This window comes from Vicugna pacos, chromosome 14, assembly GCF_048564905.1.
Source record: "Vicugna pacos chromosome 14, VicPac4, whole genome shotgun sequence".
NCBI lineage: Eukaryota > Metazoa > Chordata > Mammalia > Artiodactyla > Camelidae > Vicugna > Vicugna pacos.
In genome coordinates this window covers 20,520,719-20,544,723 of record NC_133000.1, presented here as the reverse complement: position 1 = coordinate 20,544,723, position 24,005 = coordinate 20,520,719, and the positions used below count along the sequence as shown (strand labels likewise).

The 24,005-nt window shown below is 38.7% G+C and overlaps 1 protein-coding gene and 1 non-coding gene across 3 annotated transcripts in view; one reads left to right on the top strand and one right to left on the bottom strand.

Annotated features, from left to right (window-relative positions):
• The window catches only part of DGKH (diacylglycerol kinase eta), a 147,287-nt gene that overhangs the window by 49,394 nt on the left and 73,888 nt on the right, over positions 1-24,005 (top strand). Inside the window, exons 3-4 of one of the 2 annotated variants that reach the window (XM_072976318.1) lie at positions 10,352-10,462; positions 16,346-16,426. In XM_072976318.1, the coding sequence (XP_072832419.1) occupies positions 10,352-10,462; positions 16,346-16,426 (192 nt within the window). Of the gene's footprint in view, positions 1-10,351; positions 10,463-16,345; positions 16,427-23,032; positions 23,095-24,005 lie in introns of those variants that run through there. The other variant, XM_031684522.2, reaches the window with a different exon arrangement.
• On the bottom strand, positions 7,642-7,748 carry LOC116283391 (U6 spliceosomal RNA). The gene has a single exon (XR_004192992.1). It is a non-coding gene; the product is annotated as a U6 spliceosomal RNA (small nuclear RNA).

Here is a 24,005-nt window from a genome sequence, read left to right as displayed (position 1 = left end):
TTGAAGTTTTTCCTTTTTTGGACAAGGAGGAGGTTCTCAGAGTTGGGGTGGAAAGCCGTCTCTGCCACTGGGTTGAACACAGCAGGATGAAAAACTTCAGAGCCCTGTACAGACCCTTTTTAGAGTTTTGTGCTTCACTTGACTTATCAACCTCTTGTGTGCACAGTACCAGAGGGTGTATGCTGGCAGTGTAGGATGGATGACTGGACTACCCTCTCCTCCCAACCTGTACATCCCAGACTACCTGAGTACAGGTGTGTGTGCGTGTGTGAATACGTGGCTTATATGCTTATGTTTGTCACGTGTAAGGCTCAACATGATACTGACCCAGGTCCTTGGACTCTGTAATCAATAGAAGTTTTTGAGGCCAGATGAGGAACTCAGGCAAAGCTTTATTGGGCCTCCATTAAGGAGCGAAAACAAGTAACAGGTGCCCTTGCCCCTCCCTGACAGGGGATGAGCTGGATCCTTAAATGGGGTGAGGGTGGGGGCGGACTGGTAGGTTGGCCAGAGGGTGGCTTATGTAGTCTTCCCACCCCTTTGTGGCTCTGTGTGTGGCGAATCATGCACAGTCCCCGCTTTTGCTCCTGGCACCTCAGAAGTGGCAGCTGGGTTTTGGCCCTCTTGTATCTTATTGTTCATAATTTGCCCCGGCTGCAACTGCACATGCATGCGATTATTTTTAGTCCCTTGTAGTTTCTTTGTATTTTGTTGCTCAGAGATGTTTGTCCAGGTTCAAGCACTGCAGTAAAGGATCCCGGGTCCCAGCCTATCTCAAACAATTACTTCTGGAAAATTTTTTTAAAAATACAGTATTTGTATTTTTTTCTGAGGATACAGACAAACAAAACGATTTCACAAACTTCTAGAATATTAAATGCCAAGATTTTATTGCATGAATATGAAATATCACTATATTAAATGCAGATCACCATTTTGCCTCAGTTTTTGAACTGTATTTCACAGAGCTGTCGATTCCTCAGAGGTGGTCCAGAATGGGGAGACTGAGCTGGTCAGGTTCTCAATCACCTATTCAAAGCACAGAGTCTTATATCCTGATACACAAAATTGCTTGGGGACACCTGCTTCAAGTGGCAGTTAAAAAAAGGGAAATGTTTGTAATGTTGTCAGTAACAAAGGGCCTGCATCACCTTATTGTGTTAACATTAAATACTGGTTCTGGAAACACCCTATGTCCACTCTTCTATCAGCTGGGATCTCCCTCTCGGGCTCCTGACTGAAACAGCCCCTGCACCGTTCCCACTGCGGTTCCTCTGCCAGCATTCATTGTCCTGGCGAGGTCGGGCGGGTGCCAACCTGAGTTTGGGGTGCTGGTGCAGGCTGGTGACATTATTGGGGAAGCCGGTGGGATAAGCGGGCTCCCCTCCTCCAGCCACCCCTCCCCCTATTTCCCATCACATGGTCGTGTCCAGTGCAGATCCCCACCTGTCATCCCCTCACCCAGAGGTCTGATTCTAGTCTTCTTCTGCAAACGAAATTTTTTTCTCTGAAAGAGAGTTAAGTACAGTCTGCTTTCTTGTGGGCAGCTGGCTTTCCAGAGGAGGAAGGGAAGAGCTTGAATGAGCATGCTCAGTTATTAGCCCCAAATGACACCCCCACCTCCATTGGAGCAGAGCCAGTGAGGGTGGGGAGAGGGCAGGAGTGGCCTATTAATGGGTCTCCATACACAGAGAGAGAAACATTTTGAATATAGAGATGCCATACTTCCTGTGCCCTACTTGAGACCTATTGAATCGAAAGCTCTCAGATGAACTGAAGCTGTTCATGTCTATGAAGTTTTCTCTGTGATTCAGATAATCAGCCACATTTTGGAACAACTGGTGTGTTTGATAGAGCCTAATATGATGTGTGTATACTTATTTTAATAAAGAAGCTTACATTTATTTTTAAGAAAGGAGGAAATTCATGGTGGGACAAAATTCCAAAGGAGAAAGAAGGAAACAGGACACAAAGCCAAAAGGGTCTGGAATCAAGAGGGACTGAGGGAAATTTTGGAGGCTGATAGAAAACCAAGCTTTTAAGCAATTTAATACGTGACTGATAGAAGAGGTTGCCAGACTGAATGAGAATGAGATCAAATGGCTTAACTTCCAAAGTCATGACAGGTGCAGGCATCATTCAGTGTAGGTTCTGGCATGTTTGCGGAGAAAAATAGTTCTTGTTTTAGAATCTTGCAAAAAAATGGCTAGAAGAGCTAATAAAAGAAGAAAATGATGTTATAATGGAAGACACATGCATTAAGGTGCAAACTTGTGATGAAGATAAACTTTAATTTTAGAGATATGGAGTAGAATTCAGATCTGCGTGGTTTGTGTTTGACCTTTCTAGCCAAATTACGTAAATTCAACAGCTGGACAAAATATGGAAGGACAGAAAATTGATTGCAAATAATCATTGGTTTATACATTCTATAGATATACCTGCCTGGAGACCACCCAAATGTAGTAGTAAGGGATGGGATGGATGGCCTCCCTTAATAATGATGAAATGGCAGTGAATAAAGGCAGAAATGGCTTTCAATTTTGGGGAAAAAAAAAAAACCAAGAGAATAGTCGGCAGCTAAATGCTTAAATTTGCTGCAGGGACATTTGCAGCGAGAAAGAGGTGACCACAGAGTCAGCCCCTCTGGATCCAGTTTTCAGAATGCTGTTGCATTTCCTTTCCAGGCTCTCCATTAAATGCTCTTAAGATGGTATACAGTTTCGGCTTCCCCTGAAGGATATTTCAGCTGCTTTGTTTGAATGCCAGTCTTCACTTCATTTATTCATTTGTGCAATAAAGCGCTATTGTCCGTTCTAAGAGCCGTGATGAGTGCCGGGACTTGAGTGGTGAATAAGGTGGGCCTGACCCTGCTCTCATCCTTCTCTCCGGCTACGCGGGGAGATAGAGCAGTTTGAGGCTAATTGAATTTTGAAGAGCCAGTGATACCTGAGTGGGGTTATCCAACAGCAATTGTCATTTTCTGATTTGTGCTGGTAAAAAAGACTGATGTTCTAAGAAGTAAAATAGTAATATTATATAGCATTTATAAACTCTGCTCCATTATTTATTTATTTAATAAATTATTTGTATTATTATTAATTATTATTAAATATATAAATACATTATCAATACATTAAATATATTATTTAATACAATCTCATGATTGACTTCTTTTATTGTTTAGAAAACTTTATACATTTGGGGACTGTATACTTTATGTAATTAAACTGGTCTTTGTGGGGAAACTTCTGCTCATAGACGTTACTACTTATTTGCAGTCACAAATCTAGTAAATGGGGCCAGAAATGCAACTTAATCCAGGGCTCGTTTTAGGAGTCAGGTCTGTTTCTTTTAGACTTTCTCCCAGTATATTGACTTGCTGGAAAGAAAAATGGAAGTATCTTTCTCCATCGAATTCCTCCGGCTTTTATCAGAGAAAAAGATGTTTTAATCCTTTTCATTTCTTACTTTTTGTTCCCTAATTATTGAATAAGTTGGTTGACATATAGTAATTATTTTCTTAGTATCAAGTACATGGTTCTATGTAGGATGGAAAAGTAAATAGGATATAGGAGAGAGACATGAGTTTAAAAAAAATTGCTATACAACGTGATTGATGTTGTATGTTATGTGTGAGCCTGGTGCTGTGGGTGGACCTAGGATATGCTGGTGGCCTGAGCCCTGAAGGGTGATAGGATGGGGTGGGGGAGTTTATAAGAAGAAGCAGAGGAAAATATTATGGGTAGAAGGAAGAGCTCGTGAAAAAGTTTGGGCACAGGGAAGCATGGAGGATTTGAGGATTAGCAATAATTAAGGAACAAAAAGTACTTCTCTTTCACTCTACTGGTAGGTGAATTTAGGAAACTGCTGAAAATGAAGCTGTGAAAGAAGGTGGATCACTTAGGGAAGGAAGAGTCTGTGCCCAGTTCACAAATTTGGGATTACATGGTGGGCGATAGGAAAACCCTGAACATATTAAATCAGAGTTTGGTGGGATCAAAACTTTTTCACAGATGATTCTGTCCACAGTGGGGAAAAACTGATAGCACAGAGAACATGTAGGGAAATGCTGAGTTCAAGGGAGTGGGAGGAGCTTGAACTAAGGCAGGAGAAGTGAAAAGGGATGGATTGAAAAGATGAGATCTGTTCTATAGTAAATAATGCTGATCGTGGGGACTGATGTTACTGATAATCATATCCAGTTGGTCATACCACATTTTTAAAGAATTATGTATTCTTTCATAGCCATTCTTTCACATATCACAGTACCACATAGTAACATACAGGTATTGTTTCCACTTTAGAGATTAAAGTCTGTAACACTAAAGAGGCTTACCATCAAAGGTCAAAGAGACTCATGATGTTAGAGGTTCTGTACAGGTACCCAGCAGGGCATCGACAGCTTTCCTGGAGCTTATATAACAAAGGGGCAAAGAAAGATATGAGACCAAGAATAATCCTCTGTTTGGGAGGAGGGCGCAGACATAGAGTTAAAAGAGATAGGAAGGAAATGATTACATACAGAACGTAGAGTGGTGGGAATTCTCTTGGCCCTTGTCTTAGTCTGTTGAGGCTGCTATAACAAAAATGCCAGAGACTGGGTGACTTAAACAACCAATATTTATTTCTCCCAGCTCTGGAGACTGAGAAGTGTAAGATCAACACACCAGTAGATTTGGTGTCTGGTGAGGCCTCACTCCCTGGTCCATAGATAGCCAGCTTCTAGCTGTGTGCTCATGTGGTGCAAAGGTCAAGATTGTTCTCTGGCGTCTCGTTTATAAGGGCATTAATTCTATCCATGTGGGCTCCACCCTCATGACCTAATCTCCTGCCAAAGGCCCTACCGCCTAGTATCATCAAACTGTGGGTTAGGATTTCCCCCAAACATTTAGTCCATAGCAATCCACCTCTCACATCACAACAAATTCCATTTCCATTCTCTAGAAGAGAAGTTAAGGGGTCATGTTGGGACAAGGCCAAGAGAAGCTCGAGATTCTTTTGGAATTTTTGAAGGCTTTTGTGAAAGATGAGTCACCACTGACATTTCCACTTCCCCACATCAGGCTCCTCACCACACTTATCTGATGTCCCCAAAGAGGCCAACCTATGAATGTGTACATTTATCAGATAAATCAGGTAGTAGTGATTTTTCAAACATTCTTGGCTTTGCAGAAAGGCTCACTGACTGGCTCCTTGTAAAGTTGCTCTCTCCTCAGAACATGAAGGCAGCATTCCACCTAAGCACCTTCAACTTGTGACACAGAGGTGTTTCTGAAATGTTAGGTGAAACCCTAGGGCCCTCGTGTGTATATTTTATTTAAAAGAGAAATCATTTTTGTTTGCTTTTAGCAAGGGGTGTGAAATGAGCAAGTCTGTAGCTTTAAGACACTGGCCTGCAGACAGTCCCAGCAAGCCAGATAGAAAAGCAATGTGAAAACTTGTAAAGCTTATTTTATTGAAACAATCTTTTTGAAGGCCAAATTCATTTAACTTTCCGTTTTCAATATTTGGAGCCTGAGTTATTGGATTACAGTTGGGGGCTATATGGGGGTCATGAGGGTCAGTTAGTTTTTTTTCATGAGGGTCAGTTAGTACTAAACTAATATTTGCCAGATTATAACTAAATGGCAGTTAAATGCAAATGTTTCTAAGCCCTTTTTTGAAGGAACGTTTATTCCTTATCCCAGAGATTGTGAACAAAATAAAATGAAAATCTAACACTTATTTTTAATAGATTGTTAAGAATAACTCTCTGATCATAACAATTTCTTATGTCTGTTACTAAATTCAATTTGTTCTTCTAGCTGAACATTAATATTGAATGAAGTAAATAATATCTAATATTGTGATTTTTAAAGAATGACTTGGTTCTTCACTTAGTTTATTCACTGTTTTGAGATTTTTCAATCCACATCGTTTTTCTCTGAACTGCACTTTGCTTCTGTGATTGTGTTTGCTAGGGCTGTTGCAAATCAATAATTTTTGTTTTGTTCCTTTTTTTTTGAGAAGTGTTTGTTTAATCAGCCTATGTAAACAGAAGTTTATTTTGAGGATTAACTTTCATGTGAATCACTGCCTCCTACTTAAGTCTTTTTAATCACAGCTCTTTGAGGAAAGCAAGCTACTTTAGATGTGCCTTTCATTTTCCTTCTTCAAGAATTTGAAATGAACTGTTTGTATATTATAACATGGAGAAGTTTGTAAATGCACGAAGACAAGGGCTGTATCTTACACGTCTCTGTATTCTCCTCGGCCTCACACGTTGCAGATTAATCCACGTTGCATGATTTCAAGAACGTGAAGTTACATAGAAAAACACAGATAAAAATTATTGGTTTTCAAAGTGACTATGTAGGGAACACCTTTACATTAGCAATATTCTGAAAATCAGGATAAACAGACATTTCCTGTCCCTCTGTCTCTCCCCAACCCCTCACCCAGGGGGTACACCAATATATACTCTTTGCATTATTATCTGCTGTTTTATAAAACATTAGGAAGAGAAGCAGGCTCAGACCTGCTGAATGCTGGGAAAACATAAAATCACTTACAGCCACAATTTCCTGTTTTCTAGTTCTTTCCTTATTATAAAGGACGAAGTTACATGCCAGTTTATACTTTAAAAGTTGTTCTGTTTAAGATTTACAGAGGGCTTAAGATAGCAGCTAATATGTTAGTTGGTGATGTTATTAAAATAACGTAGGATACAGTCTTTGCTCTGTGAAGGTCACTGTCTGGTAGGACCACAAACATGCCATTCAGTTGTCACAGGGGCTGTTATACAGGTAGGAGGAGGCATTCAAGGGGCAAAGGTGGGAGTGTTGGCTTCCTCCTAGGGGCTGGGAGAGCCTTCCTGGGACAATGGCCCTGGATCAGAGTTGAAATGATTGGGAGCTTTCAAGACAGGCGATGGAGGAGAAGACATTCAGGTCAGAAAAGGAGCAGGCAGTGAGGCTGGAGAGTGTTTCTCAGGGGTCTTCTCTGATGCGTATAGAAGCTCGGACTTCACTGCAGGCCAAAGAGAGCTAATGAAGGACTTTAAGCCGTGGCATAATATAATCAGGTTTTCATTTTAGAAAAAGACTCTTAATAAATTACCATGTGGAGAATGAAATACTAGGTCATTTATGCTTTCTTAAAACAGTGCTTTTAGAACGTAAACAGACTAACATTTATTTTCTTCCACATTGCCTTAAACAAAACTTTACAAAAATCTCAATACACCCACTTTTTTTCATTTGAATTGCCAAAAGATTTGTTCTTTGGATGAGTTACATTTCTATAGCCTTTCAAGAATGTGTATTTGGGTTTAAGAATAAAGACTTTCCACCCTGAGTAACATGGGATGCCGCAGAAGCGCGGCTCATCACTCACTCTTCTATGTTAATACCTCTTTCTCTCCCAATCTTCTGCATGTGTTTGCCCAAGGCAAATGCTCACTCTTTCCCTTGGTTCTTTTCTCTCTCTTGCCCTTCATGTCAGCAGGAATGGTAGATTCTGCCTCCAAAATAACATTTCCAATTCCTCTACTTTGTTTTTTAAGGCAATCTGAATTTTTTTTAACCCTATGAATAGGGACTGCAAAAAAAAAAAAAAGAAGTGGATTATTCTACTCTACTCTCCAAGAGACTAGGTCTCAAAAATATGGAACGCTTCACGAATTTGCGTGTCATCCTTATGCAGGGGCCATGCTAATTTTCTCTGTATTGTTCCAATTTTAGTGTATGTGCTGCCGAAGCGAGCGCTGAAATTCCTCTACTTCCGTCTGTCTCCGTGATGCTGCAAACTTAGTTCCACCTTCCCTGGTCTCTCCCTGGGACTTCTGCAGCAGCCTCCTAATTGGTCCTCCACTTCCTTTCTCACCCATTTCCCCATTCTCACTCTCCTGCTTCAAACATTTCACTGGCTTTTTGCACTTAGAATAAATAGCAAACTCCCCTTCGTGGCCGACATCTCCCGGCTCTTGTCTCCCTTAAACTCATCTCTTGACACTCTGCTTCTCCAGCTGTTATTTGCCCCCACCGTGGCCTGCAGACACTTAGCACGTCTTCCAAGAAGCTCTTATAATTTGGTGTCTGGCAAATACTCCCTGGACTTAATAGCATAATGATATCATAATCATAACACTTTCTGCCATTTATTGAATATTTTCTGTAACCCGGATAGTGTGCTAAGTGCTCTCCAGGCATTATCTTTTAATTAAATTAGATGCAACAAGCTTGTGAAGTTGGCATCATTATTCCCGTATTTTAGGAGAGGGAAACTGGGACACAGAGAGCTGAAGCAACATGCCCGGGTTTATATTGTTAGTGTGTAGTGGAGTGTGTAGTTCAAGCCTGGCTTACAGTCTGTCTGTCTGACTCTAAATCGGGCTCTTCAGTACTGAAGTTTCAACAGTGTTTTGTTATCGTTAAATCTGAATGCTCTCACCATTCCTGGAGGACAGTCAGAGAGTAAGCCCTAGAGGAATCTTTGAATGAAATGAAAGTAAACATTAAAATGACCTAACTACCATACTGGCAACAACAAACATTTCTTAGAATTTTATGTCTTATTGATAATAAAAGACAGTATAGTGTAAAAGTTGGGAACAAACTCTGGAGTCAAATAAACATGGATTTAATCTCAGCATCTGCTATACATTCGTACCGATCTCAATATCATATGTGCCAGAAAATGTTCTAGGTACTTGGGACACATCAGCATGCAATCCAGTGGGATGGATTTAAAATTTTGGTTCTACAAGCTGTTTTTGTCTTGAAGGCTCATGATAGCGTTACTGCTCTTTTATGAATTCAGGATAAATGTGACCCACCTTGGACCCCAACCCAAGGAGATTTGTTTGAGTCAGTCCCGTGACATATTTCCTAACGACAGTCTCATAGAAAGGCTATGAGTTTAGTTGGCTATAAATGAAGTTTCCTTCCTTCTTCCTTTCTTCTTTCTTTCCAATTAAAATGAAACATCAAATTTAACTTTATTGGATGTAATAAACTCAGAAATCTTATATTCTAATAGGGGTAGCACAGTAACATAATAAGTAAGTAAATTACATTATACGTTGGAAGATGGGAAATACTTTGTGTCGGGGAGTAAATAAGATCAGGATGGGGGAAAATACGGAGAGCGTGTTACAGTGTTAAATGGGAGGTCAGCGGGGTGGGTCTCACCGAGAAGGTCAGAGACGTGAAGTGGGTGAAGGAGTCGGTCAGGTAGATATCTGAAGGAAAAGCAGTCCAGGAGGAGAGAGTAGGTAGTGTCCAGTCCTTAGGGACAAGCATGCATGTCCACTTAAAAGGAAAGCACCACTGTGGTTGGAGAGGACTAAGTGAGGGAGAGTCTAGGTGAATTCAGAGAGGTTTTAAGGATGTTGCTGGTGGCGATGAAATGAACTTGTATACATAAAGTGCTTAGCACAGAGTCTAACCCAGAGTCACAGAGCCCCTGCCCACCTCTTCCAGCCACATCTCCTGCTGCTCCTCCTTGCAAGCCCTACCCTATGTTTATAACCAAAAACTCTGTGAAGGTTTCCCAAATATCCATGCTACTTCAAACCTTCCTACTTTTACACACGCCTAAAATACCCTTCTCCCACCCTTTGTCATTCTGATAAACTCTGTGAAGACCCATCTAAGGCTGTCCTCTGGGAGGACATCTTTGACTCTCTCTGAAGCAGAGCTGATGTTTCCTTCTGTGGATCACCATGCACCTTGCTTTGAATATGTGTTTGTTACAGTAACTCACAGCTACTAATAACTGAAATTTAACGAGCACTTACTGTGTGCCATGCAATAAATCCTTAACATATTTTAAAAATTTATTCCTTACAACCACCCTACAAGGTCTGTCCTGTTGTCATCCTCATTTTATAGATAAATAAATAAAGGCATAAAGAAGTTTATTGACTTGCTTAAGATCATTTAGCTACTAAGTGGTGGCACCAGGAGTTGAGCACAAGGTTTCTGGTCCAGAGCTCATGCCTTAACCATTGCACCTCCATCCTCTCCACCATTTATTGAGTTCTTACTATATATAAGTATATATGTACTTGTATATGGACAGAAACTCATCACACTGTATTGAATGTATTAGTTTGTATGCATGTGTCTTCCATACTATTTGTGACTACTTTGAAAGCAAGGAACCATGTCAGATTCACCTTTGCTCTTTGGGGCTTTGCACATGTGTTCCCTTGTTTGAATGGTGAGAATAAAATATTCTCTCATGTAATTTGCAAGACATGAGAAATAATATTCAAAATGTTAATGATGGTATGTCATTAATTCTGAATCTTATTTGGTTTTGAATTTCATTTTAATCATGCCATTGTGCTTCTGCTTCTCCCTAGACCAGTATTAAAGAGGGACAGCTGTTGAAGCAAACCAGTTCTTTCCAAAGGTGGAAAAAGCGATACTTCAAACTTCGAGGTCGTACACTTTATTATGCAAAGGACTCAAAGGTAATTTGAGAGAACACTAGTTGCAAGCACTGGAGGGCTGTAGATGGAATTGAAATTTTGGTTCCACAAGCTGTTTTTGTTTGGGGGCTCACTATAGCATCACTGCTTTTATATGAATTCTGTAAAAATGTGATCCATCTTGGACCAAATCCCATAGGAGTCTATTTGAGTCAATTTCATGCCATGTTCCCTAAGGACAATCCTATAGGAAGTGTTGTTTGCTTTCTTTCCTTTTTTTTTTTTTCTTCCAATTAAGATGGAAAGTTGAAGGTAACTTTATTAGAGATAATAAACTCAAAATTTGGGTTCCCCCTTTCTTGCTACTTTTTACCTCATAAATCTTTTCATGAACATGAAAGAGAGAATTGCTATCATTGCTAAGAATTCATACTCTGGATTCAGGCAAGAGTTCATATTCCAATTCTAGCACATTCCAGTGGAGTGTCTGTGGACAGTGTGTGTTGTTGAGAGGAAGCTTAAATGAAATAATGTACATGAACTGCTTACACAGTACCTGGCACAAAGCAATCACTCAATTATGTTAGCAGTTGGAAATAAAAATCATAGTGAAATAAAAATCAAGGCTTAAAATAATTTTTATATAACAGTTGAATGAAATAAGAATGATGTTGCTTTGGAAGAAAAAAAATGTAATGGCAAACCTCCACTTAAAACTAATATTTTGCTATTCCTTCAAAAATCAGCATTAAGGTGGGTGCCCCCAGCCGGCACTGGAGCCCCTCCAAAATGGCCCCCTGCCCTGTCACACTTGATGGACAGGCCAACACTGGTGTCCCCTCAAAGTGGCTCCCACCCCGGGGGTTGGCCTCACACACCAGAGCAGACACAACAGTTGCGACTGGGCTTTGCAGCCAGCCATACTAGGTCCAGCTCTGCATACGAGCATATCCTTAGCAAGTGCGGCCCAAACACAACAGGAGGACACATGCAGCCCACAAAGGGAACATTCTTAGAACATCCGTCTCCGATAACCAGGGGAGACCAAGCTATTGGGCCCCACAGGATACCTTATACACAAAACCACTCTTTCAAGACTGGGAGACATAACTGATCTATCTAATATATGTAAACAAACACAGAAAGTTAGACAAAATGAAGAAACAAAGGAATATGTTCCAAATGGAAGGACAAGACAAACCCTCAGAAATAGACTGAATGAAATGGAGATAAGCAACCTTCCAGATAAGGAGTTCAAAGTAATGGTCATAAAGATGCACACTGAACTCAGGAGAAGAATAGAACAGTGAGAATTTCAACAAAGAGAAACCAAAAGAATAGAATAATGGAAATTAAAAATGCACTAGAGGAAACCAACAGCAGATTAGATGATGCAGAAGAAAGGACCAGTGATCAAGAAGACAATTAAGTGGAAATCACCCAATTAGAACAGCAAAAAGGAAAAAGAAACAAAAAAAATGGAGCTAGTTTAAGGGACCTCTTAGGCAACATCAAATGTACTAACATTCACATTACAGGGGTCCTAGAAGGGGAAGAGAGAATGAAAAGGACAGAAAACCAATTTCAAGAAACAATGACTAAAAACTTTTCTAACCTGGAGAAGGATACAGACATCCAGATTCAGGAATCACAGAGAAACCCAAACAAAATGGAAAAGAGATTTCATGCAAATAGAAATGAAAAGAAACCTAGGGTAGCAATACTTATATCAGACAAAATAGTTGATTTTTTTTTAAGGAAAAAGCATTTCAATTTTATTATTAGTCAAAGAAATGCAAATTAAACAATAATAAAATGTCAATCTACCCCTTTCATATTGCCAAGGGACTGAAAACATCTTAAGACAAAATAGACTTTAAAACAAGGTGAACCCAAAGAGACCCACACCAAGACACATTATAATTGAAATGCCAAAACGTTAAGAGAAAGAGAGAATCTAAATACAGCAAGAGAAAAACTAGTTACATACATAGGTGCCCCCATAAGATTGTCAGCTGACTTTTCAGCATAAATTTTACAGGCCAGAAGGGTGTGGCACAACATATTCAAAGTACTGAAAGAAAAAAAACTTACAACCAAGAAAACCCTACCCAGCAAGGTTATCATTAAGAATCAAAAGAGAGAGAGTTTCCCAGACAAGCAAAAGCTATAGGAGTTCATCACCACTAAACCAATCTTATAAGAAATGTTAAAAGGATTTCTTTAAACAAAAAAGAAAAAAAATTATAACTAGAAATACAAAAATTATGAAAGAAAAAATTTCACCAGTAAAGGTGAGAAAGGTAGTGGATCAACCACCTGTATAGCTAGTATGGAGGTTAAAAGGCAAAACTAGTAAAGCCATATATATCTACAATAATTGGTGAAGGAATACGCAAAATAAGATAACATCAAAAATGTAAAATGGGGAGGGTGGACTAAAACTGTAGGGCTTTTTTAGAACATGCTCAAACTTCAGCATCCACTTAAAATAGACTGCTATATACAGAGACTGTTATGTAAGAGCCTCATGGTAACCACAAACCCAAAACTGATAATAAATAACAAACAATAAAGAGAAAGGAATAGAAACATAATACTAAAGAAAGTCATCAAATCACAAGGGAAGAGAGCAAGAAAAGCAGAAAGGAACGGAGAAGAACAACAAAAATCTCCAGAAAACAATTAACAAAATGGCAATAAGTACATATCTATCAATAATTACTTTAAATGTAAATGGACTAAGTACTCCAATCAAAAAACATAGGGTGGCTGAATAGATACAAAAACAAAGCCCGTGTATATATATGCTGCCTATAAGAGACTCTCTTCAGATCTAAAGACACACACAGACTGAAAGTGAGGGAATGGAAAAGAGATTTCATGCAAATAGAAATGAAAAGAAACCTAGGGTAGCAATACTTATATCAGACAAAATAGTTGATTTTTTTAAGGAAAAAGCATTTCAATTTTATTATTAGTCAAAGAAATGCAAATTAAACAATAATAAAATGTCAGTCTACCCCTTTCATATTGCCAAGGGACTGAAAACATCTTAAGACAAAAAAGACTTTAAAACAAAGACTATAGTAAGAAACAAAGAAGGGCATTCATTACCTAATGATAAAAGGATCAATCCAACAAGAAGGTATAGCACTAGTAAATAAATATACACCTAACCTAGGAGTACCTGTGTACATAAAACATATATTAACAGACATAAAGGGAGAAACTGACAGTAATACAATAATAGTAGGGGATTTTAATACCCTGTTTGCATCAATGGATAGATCATCCAGACAGAAAATCAATCAGGAAACACTGGTCTTAAACGACACATTAGAGTAGGTGGGATTTAATAATATATATAGGACACTCCACCACAAACAGCAGAATACACATTCTTTCCAAGTGCACATGGAACGTTTTCCAGGATAGATCATGTATTAGGCCACAAAACAAATCTCAATAAATTTGAAAAGATTGAAATCATATCAAGCATCTTTTCTGACTACAACGATGTGAGACTAGAAATTAACCACAAGAAAAAACTGGAAAAAATACAAACACATGGAGTCTAAACAAGAAGGTGTTTAACAGCCAATGGGTCGTTAAAAAAATCAAAGAGGATATTTAAAAAATACCTTGAGACAAATTAAAGTGGAAACACAATGTTCCAAAATCTATGGGACTCAACGAAGGCAATTTTAAGGGGAAATTTGATACAGGCCTACCTCAGGAAACAGGAAAAGTCTCAAGTAAGCAATCTAATCTTATACCTAAAGGAACTAGAAAAAAGAAGGAACAAGTCCAAAGTTAGTAGAAGGAAGGAAATATAAAGATCAGAGTGAAATTAAAGGAAACAGGGACTTTACAAAAAAAGAAAAGATCAGTGACAGTAAGAGCAGGTTCTTGAAAAGATAAATAAAAGCAATAAACCTTTATCCAGACTCATCAAGAAAAAAAGGGAGCCAAATAAATAAATAAAGTCAGAAATGAAAGAGAAGTTACAGCCAACATCACAGACAAAAGATCATAAGAAGTTACTACGAAAATTATATACCAACAAATTGGACAGCCTAGAAGAACTGGATCAATTTCTCAAAACATACAATCTTCCAAGACTGAATCACAAAGACATAGAAAATCTGAACAACCCAATTACTACTAATGAAAATAATAGGATATTAGCCATAAAAAAAAGATTGAAATCTTGCCTTTTGTGACAACATGGATGGACAAAGAGGGTATTATGCTGAGGAAATAAGTCAGAGAAAGAAAGACAAAATACCATGCATTGTCACTTATATGTGGAATCTATAAAAACAAAATGAATGAACAAACAAAACAAAAACACACTTAACAGATACAGAGAATAAATGTGTTTGCCAGAGAGGCTCTCCCCTCTGTGGGGTTGGGTGAAACAGGTAGAGGGGATTAAGAGATCCAAACGTTCAGTTATAAAATAAATAAATCATGGGGATTTAACAGAGTATAATGAATATAGTTAGTAATATTGTAATAATTTTGTATGGCGACAGATGGTTATTAGACTTATGGTGATCATTTCATGATATGTTTGAATGTCAAATTACTGTGTTGTACACTTACAACTAACAAAATATTGTATGTCAACTATACTTCAATTTAAAAAAATTAAGATTTATTGCTACTGTACCAGAAAAATAATTGGTAATTTCTATATTAAAAAAATGTGTTCCTGACATAATTAGTAGAGTTATCCAGTAGGTTAAAAAAATAAACAAACCTAATTCTCAGTTTATGCAGCTGTAGAAGTAATAACCAAGTAAGATAATTTTATTTTGCAAGTTGTTATGTACATGGTTGTTCCTAATTTGGCTCCATCCTGACTTTTCACATTTATCTCCAGACACATTGACTGTTTGCCCCATGTTTCCTATCTCCAGGATCATGTTCCCTGTAGCTCCACTTGAAGAAATCCCTGTTTTCGTTAAGACCTCCTTAAAATTGTTTCTATTCCATTACTCACGAGACAGAGTCTGTTTTCTGCTAGAGAAATTGTCTGTGACCTTCCAGAGCATTTTGTAGTATCTCCTCCTCCACTTTTACTAGTCTGTTTTACTTAAAACTAGTTGTGTCTAGATCCCTAGTTGTGTGCTAGGTTATAAATTCATTCTGTTCAGGGAACAAGTCTTATGGTCAGATTGGTTGGACTGAAGTAGACTTGCGTGGATGGAAGCTAATAGATAAGGGAAGCCCCTTTCTTCTCCATGTCTAGGAGAGCCGCGTCACACCTGCCTCACTGGAAGGACACTAAATGAGTGTGAACAATGACCAACAGACTGAAAGTGGGAAGGATATGTTTATTTAGTAGAATTTCCTAATCTCTCAATTGTACATTTTTAAAGAATTTATTTCTGTGGAGTTTTTACCACTTTAAAAAAATTGAATCCACTTTTAAGAGTATAAAAGATACATCATCCTTATAATCCCGGAGCGCATTCACCACCTCATTTAAACACATTTACAGATGATGAAAGTCACATTCAGAAAGTTCAGTGACTCACCATGATTTGAGCCAGGACCAGTCCTCATTGTGGGGTGTGTGTGAGTGTGTGAGTGTGTGTGTGTGTGTGTGTGTGTGTGTCATACACTTTGTAGGTTCCCCGTAAATGATGCTTTTAAAGAACACAGAGCATTTTGCAATGAAACAATGTGCCAAGGAGTTCTTTAAAGCCCCTTACAGTTTGGGATTTATGAGTTAGTTGAACTTTATGGTTTTACTGACAAAGTATCACTAACTGAAAAGTTTTTTTTTCATGTTTCTATTCTTAATTCCTAACATAGCTTCATGGTCATGACCTGATAGTAAAAAGAAAAAAAAATTGAAGGACATTAAGTTAGGTTTTCATTTAATATGTTTGTGTTCTTTTTCATTAACAGTCTCTGATATTTGATGAAGTTGACCTCTCAGATGCCAGTGTAGCTGAGGCGAGCACAAAAAATGCTAACAACAGCTTCACGGTATGGTTATATTCTGCTAACTCCCTGCTCAAAAGTTATAGGATGACCTTTCCTGAGCTTGTACAAAATGCCCTCTTCAGTTGCCAACTGTATATCATACTTGTTGGAGTTCTTCAACACACTAAACTTAATAAGTACATTGTATACTCTATCAACAAACACCCTTCATGATAATTTGGGTCCATAAACCAATATGTTAAATGTTTTTTAAAAAATATTTATATATTTTTCTCTTTAGACTTTTTAATTTTAGTGCCTTCAATTTTTCACCTCTCTTAAATGTAATACTTCAACTAATTCCATTGCTTTTGAATATTCAGAACTCTTTTTTTTTTTACCTTCGATCTTGAAAATAATATTTCGTTCTTTTCTTCTACTGTTACTCTAGTTGCTGTAGTTCAGGCCATCATTTCTTTTCACTTAGGTAATTCACGTGGCAGCTATTTAAGAGGTGTCCTCTATTCCAGTTATTTTTTTTCCCGATTGCAAATCACGCTGCTTAAAAGACCTCACTGGCTTGCCATTGCCTGTCAAGTTGCATCTGTAATTCCATCGTAAAGTCCTATGAAGTCACGCCTTAGTGTTCTAGTGTCACTGATAAATATTTGTCCTTACACATCCCACCAGTCCAGCATTTCTGTCTGTACCTGTACTTCTTTTCATTCCTTCTGACTTCAGTGATTCCTCCTTCATCTCTAGCTGTTGAAATTCTACCGATTCTTCAAGGCTTACCTCAGATATCCCATTCTTTTTCTACTTCTTTGATTTAAAAAATATGAATTGAGTATTCATCGTGTGCCGGGCTGTTGTGCTAATAAGCACAAGATGTTCAGAGATGAAACAAATGTACATATCTGTCACTTCCTTCAAGATGTTCCCAGTATGGTTGAGTGAAGTTCATCTGGGAAACTTTTTACGGCTACGTTTTCCTTAGGTCCTCTCAAATGCATTGCTCTTGCTGGGTAGCTGCCCCCATCCATACTCTCAGTCCCTGCTCTAGGAAGCCACCACTGCTGACAGCAGTGCATTGTGTCCATCCCTTAGGCATGCCAGGGCAGGGAGGACAGACAGATAAACAAACTCAGAGGTGAGCCCTGGTAGGGGTTGGGGCGGGAGAGGAAGCAAATGAGTTCAGATTTAGTCTTATTGATTTATGGGCACGTGAGACAATTCATGTTATGAATATTCATCCCCCTCCCCAGGGACAGTTTAGTTTGAGAAGAGGAAAGCCAAGAATAGAATCCTGGGAAAATGTGAATATCTAATGTTTGACCAATAAAGACCGAGAGAGAACGTGCTGAAGCATAGAAGGACTATCGGGAGGCAGTGATGTTAGAAAAAGCCCGTGGAAGAGAGTTTCAAGACGGCAGTGGTTAAACATCAAATGCTGTGGAGAGGCCAAGTCAAAGAAGAAATGTAAAGCTTCTATTGAACTGGTTGAGGGGCGGGTCATTTGGTCACACGGATGGGAGTGGTTGCAGCGGAGGGTGGCATGCATTAGGCTGCACGGCAAATGCCAAGTGGGAAGGCAGAGAGAGCCAGCGCGAATGACTTTTCCTAAAAGCTTGGCTGTTCAAAGAAGGAGCAGACATACAGCAAACAAGAATGTTCACACCCGAAGAGGGAGTTTTGGTTTGTTGCTGTTGATCTTTTGCTTTATTTTCAAAGTGGGTTTCAAGTGTGTCTATACGAAGAGGAGAGAATTGTTAGGACCGGAAATAGAAATTTCAGGAGCGAGAGGAAATAAGTGATGGAGCGTGACTGCTGAGTAAACGGAAGGTGTGGGATGGGGGGAAACCAGAGTGCAGATGAAAAGACCAGCGTTGAATGGGGACAGGAATTTTATGGAAGTAGGTGTGGGCAGGAAGTTCACATATTTCAAGCCCAGATATGACTATTTTCTCAGGGAAATTGAAGATAAGGTCATATGCTATGAGTAAGAGTTTAGAAAGGTTTGGAGGGGCTTCTCTAGAAAAAGAGACTTGAAACTGAACAGGACCTGTAGATTACTAGGCAGTAAATAGTGCCTACCAGAGATTGGAGGTCAGTTTAGAACTATTCTTAATTCCTAGATCTAGAGCATTTTCTTTAAGATAGGCAGAGAAAAGTAACTCAATTGGCCCAGGATTGATGGTTGTTAGGATATATTGGACAGAAAGATAAAGGATTTGAGGGGTCAGTAACTCACCCATTTTCTCCCTCTTGAGTTCTGAGTTTTTGAGAATGGCACGCAGTCAGGAACGACTTTAAAATGGCTGAGCAGGATCTGACAACAACTCAATCCAGAGCTTCTCATAGGCTGCTGGGGGCCTCAGGCTAAAATGTTGCTTATTCTTCCTTCCTCCCAAGTGAAGGTGTGGTTGGGTGATCAGCCAATCAGATTAACCATTTGTCTTCCCTGGGGGATGAACACTGTTTTTTTCCCCCTGTATGGAGACTCACTTGGGGATGGGAGGGGGGTGCATTTAAGAGTTTCTCCCCAACAAGGATCTAGAGTTTAGTTTGAAAGTGGGTTCCAAAATGTAAGATTTGAAGGATGGAGTAATTTCAGGTGAAAACAAGGCCTAGGGTGTTGGAGTAAGTGAAGGTAAAGGGAATTGAAAAGCTTGGGTTTGGGAGGGGTTATTCAGCTCCTTTGTGCAGCTCTTTCTTGGACCTCCAGCTGCATGCGGTGTCTCCCATTGTACCTTTTATAGGTCTTATCATATTCTGCCTTACGTTTAGTTAAGTAGTTCTGTTTTTATAACCTCCTCGAGGACCGACACTCATTATGTTTTTATCTCCTAGTACTTTATCCATAAGAATTTGTTGATTTTAATTAATAAGATGAAAGTTTATTTTAGGCATGAGAAGACTTTCTGTTGAAATATTCTGAAGAAATTTCTTCACTCAGCCAAACAGCATTTCTAAAGTTTTGTTGGACTAGAAACATGGAGACTAAAATGTTAGGCAGGTTGCTTAGAGTATTATAGGAAATCAATTTGGTAGAACTTTCCAGGGTATAAAATGGGATAAGAGAGATGTTTTCAACCAGTAATTGATTATCTTCCCTATCTTTAAATATTTAAATATCCCACCTTCCTGGGTTAAAGGACTGCTACTAATGCTGTTATTTTGGTCAGCTCGTGTCAGAGGTTAATGGTGTAGTTTGGTCGTGTTAACGGCTGGGGAATCCAGCAGTGGCCAAATTCTGCTTTGTTATAGTCATGCCTCCTTTTCTTGAAGTCCCTAAGGATGAAATATTGACAAGAGACAACAGAAAATGGAAAAAAATCTACCGTTAGTAAACAGAAAGTGGAAAAGCTGTGCTTCAACCAAAAAACCACTGTCAAACTCTCTAGTAAAATGGGTTCTAGAGAGAATGTTCCAGAGAGCAGGGTGGAAACTGACCTAACCTGGGAAGTCAGTGTCCTTTCGGCCACATTGTGTTGGTTAGGAACAAGTCCCTGAGGCTGGCGGAGCTTCAAGAGAAGGGCACACGGACACACGGACAAGAGTGATGCCAAACGATTTGCACACGTGGTAGAGACCTGCCTCCATGCGGGTTACTTTTCCTTTTTTGCACAGCTCTGTGCTCCCATCCCTGGAGTTAATAATTGTCTTGTCTTTTTGGTTTTTTGGTTGTCTCAGTCGCCTCGGATATTGTATTAATTTTCTGTTCTTTTGTAACAAATTATCACAGACTTAGTGGCTTAAAACAATGTCCATTTATTCTGGTAAAGTTTCTGTTGGTCTCACAGCATAGCTGGCTTCCTCTGCTGCCAGTCTCACAATGTTGAAATAAATAGCTATCATAAATTAAAAAAAATATATATATATATACATAAATATATACTTTTAAATTACCCTAAATCGGGCTAATTTTGACCAAAATTTGAATTTAGAGGCTTACAAATATCTTCTGCAATAAGCAACAGTAACAACAACAAAACCTACTAACAAGGAAAGCATTTTCTGTGACGTTAGGTGTCAGCGATGCGATCAGGCGATGGAAAAGAACAATTTCTGACAGCCTTATTGGCACTTTCTGAGTCTTTCAGTTAATGTTCATCATTAATTTATTTGTAGTTTAAGTGCTACCATGGCATATTCTGTGACTGTGGAATCAATGAAACGATCTTAATTTGGGGGCTCATTTTTAATTGTTCATTTTCTTTTTCATTTTATTGACATCTGCATGGTGTTTTGGAGTTTTATTTTCACTTTAGTATTTTTATCTTTACTACGCCTCTGTGCTGTATGTGAATATGCTCTTCTTACATTAGGCTGGAGAGAAGACTTGATTTCCCTTTGGTCACGCTGCTGACTCTAGGAACAGATCAGAAATCTGGTATTTAACCTAGGGCTCTCTCCTGTCATGCAGAGTTCTTTCCATCTGGATAGTCTTTGCCTCTGTTCTCTTTCTTCTCACATATTCTGCTCTCTTTGTTTCTTTCTCCCTAATCTGGCAGGTACATCCCCAGTTTTTTTGGATTTTTCCAATTGCAGAGTTTAGACTATAAAGACCAGCAGCCAGGGTTTGGGTCAGGGCTCAGCCATGTCTGGTTAGCTGACGTTGGTCACATTAGTTAACTGCTCAGTCTCAGTGTTCCCACCTTTAATTAAGGTCAATAATGATACCTGCTTTGATAGTTTAGGAGGATTAGATGAAATGTGACAGTGCACCAAAATGCTTGGCACAGTGATGAGCATGGACAGTTTAATAACTGTTAGTGGCTTTTATTATCATGAACTTACCACTCCCTTCACAAGTGACAGTATTGCTTTTGAAGTTTGGGGCTTTTGAAGGAGAATATGGATGAACTTTACCTTGAGGAAACATTTGTCCTTTTTATCTCAGAGGTGTACTGAAGATTTATTTCCACTTTACTCTCCTATTAATACACATTATTGGAAAAAGCAACCTTTCTGGCATGAATGAAAATACAGTTGTTCCTTGTTAGGTACATGTTATGTGCTAAAGAAGAGCTTTTTAATGATTTGAAAGCCATCACAATTTTGTGGTATACATTTGGCTTTCAAAGTGTACTGTTCAAATGACTGTTTTCTTCAAATTTTGATGAGAATTAGGCTAAACCTTAAATAAATAAGTCATCATTTTTAGAGAAATTATTGTATTGACATTGGTAAAACTCCTTATGGAAGTTTGTAAAGAAACTTTTTTTTTTCTAGCTGGAAAGTAGTACCAAGATAGTTTATTTCGTGTATTTAACCACCCTCAGTATTTTTTGTGCACAAGCTACAAGTGTGTTTGAAATCCCACGCTGGCTTCACATCCATGCTGGCTTCCTCAGTTGTATGAAAACAGATGCCATGTGGTAGCACTTATTTTTAGAACTACATGAGTACTGGAACAAAGAGTCATTTTAGCTCAGGGGGTCACACTTGCCATGGTAGACATGACCAAAAGTTGACTAGCATTAGATTATGATTCTTTTGATGAGGTTTTTTTTTTAAAGTCTACATTAAAACAAACCAATAAAGGGAATATTCTTACTGCACATAAAATGCTGAACATTATGCATTCATAGTACAGTCGAAATGAGCAGACTGTGTTTTCATGGACAGAAAACATGTTCTTAAGAACTTGTTTCTTTAATGTTGACTTTATGTTTATTCTGTTTTCCTCTTAACTTCCTCTCTGTGAATCTAATTCAGTTCATCTTCTCTCTTGAGAGAGATATCACATCCTTTGAACCTAAGAAAGTGTCAGTTTCCTTTTATCCATTAATAACTCAATCTCCAGTTGCAGTGGAAGTAACAAAAAATTACTTTTTATGCCGTTTGTGAATACACATCACAAAATAGGTATTTAGATAATCATATAAAGACATAATCACTTAGATGAGTAAGTTGCCTACTTTGATAACGTTCATTGTAATTGCAGTGTACCTCTTATAACTGCTTTATATCTGATGCCTCATTCAGTTTTTCTATATCAGTCCTGTAAGGTAGGTTCTATGATGCTTCCCATTTTATAGGTGAGAAATCCAAAACAGAGAAGTTAACATCTAATACATGTAAGTAGCTAGAATCTGAAGCCATCTGGGGCATACGGCCTCAGTCTACTGTTCTGCCTTTTTATTGTGAAATTTTATTAACTGAAGGTGGTTCAGTTAGGCTTCTTGTAATTGTGTTTTACATGTTCAGTTGACTTTTCTCCTCCAAGTCAATCATAGAGTTTTATGCTGTGTTACCAAATGTACAGCAAGCACTTGCTGGTCACACTACACATTTAGAGCACTGCATGTTATTCTGGGCACTACATTTTAAATAGAAATGTTGATAAGGAGCTCACAGAGGCAGGTAACTAATATTATTTTTAAAAGGTCCCAGAGTCATGGGATTGATTGACATTAAAGGGCTTTTATTTGAACGATTTGGGAAAATGTGACATCTTCATAATATTTGAGGGATTACCTTGTATAAGAAGCAGTAGACAGGTTTTGTACAGGACAAAGATCCGTGGTTGAATTCATGGACAATTTCAGCACTACATAAAAGAGAACTTTCAGTGTCATCTGATGGAACAGCGCCTCTTGTGAGGTAATGGCTCTGCCCATTAGTAGAAATCTGTAGTCATCTCATTCCCTGTGAACTGAAAGGGGCCTTCAAGAAGAGCGTTCTCAGAGCAGACTCAGGTTCAGAGCTGAAATGAATTTCTCAAGGTAGGATGGCTAATAGTTATGCACAGCTAGTGTAGAATTCGGGACTCTGAGCTCTTGGGGTTTGTTGGGGGTAAACAAGGAGGAGTGGATGTAGAGGTTGCTGGCCACCATGCTGGACACGTGACCCACGCTGCGTCATTACAGCACCCAGCCAGAGCTGAGGGACCTTCCTGCAAGAATGCTGTTGGGGATGACAAGTAGATTTCTCATGATGATCATTTTAATCTGTATAGAAATATCAAATTATCGGGTGGTGTACCAAGAACTAACATAGTCTTGTAGGTCAAATATACTTTCAAAACAAACTCGCAGAAAAAAGAGATCAGATTTGTGGTTACTGGAAGTGGGGGCGGGTAGGTGGAGTGAGGTGGGTGAGGAAGAATTGGATGAAGGTGGTGAAAAGGTACCAACTTCCAGTTATAAGATAATGAAGTACTAGGGATGTAATGTACAACATGATACGTAGAATGAACACTGCTGTATGCTATATAGAAAAGTTGTTAACAGAGTAAATCCTGAGAGTTCTCAGCACAAAGGAAATTTTTTTTCTATTTTTTTAATGTGGTGTCTATGAGATGATGATGTTCACTAAAGTGAATGTGGTGATCATTCATGATGAATGTAAGTCAGATCATTATGCTGTACACCTTAAACTTACACAGAGATGTATGTCAGTTATATCTCAATAAAACTGGAAGAAAAAGGAAAAAAGAAGAATGCTGTTGGAAGAGAGTGTTGCGAGGTGTGTGTATGTGGGAGGGGGTGAGGGGAGATGGTGGAGACAAAAATTTCCTTGTAGGCACAAAGACTGTCTTTTGTTCATTTACAAATATTTATTGAAAGCTCGCTGTGTGTATCAGACAACTGCACTATATTCTGGAGATGCAGTGGTGACTTAAAAGGCTTGGCCA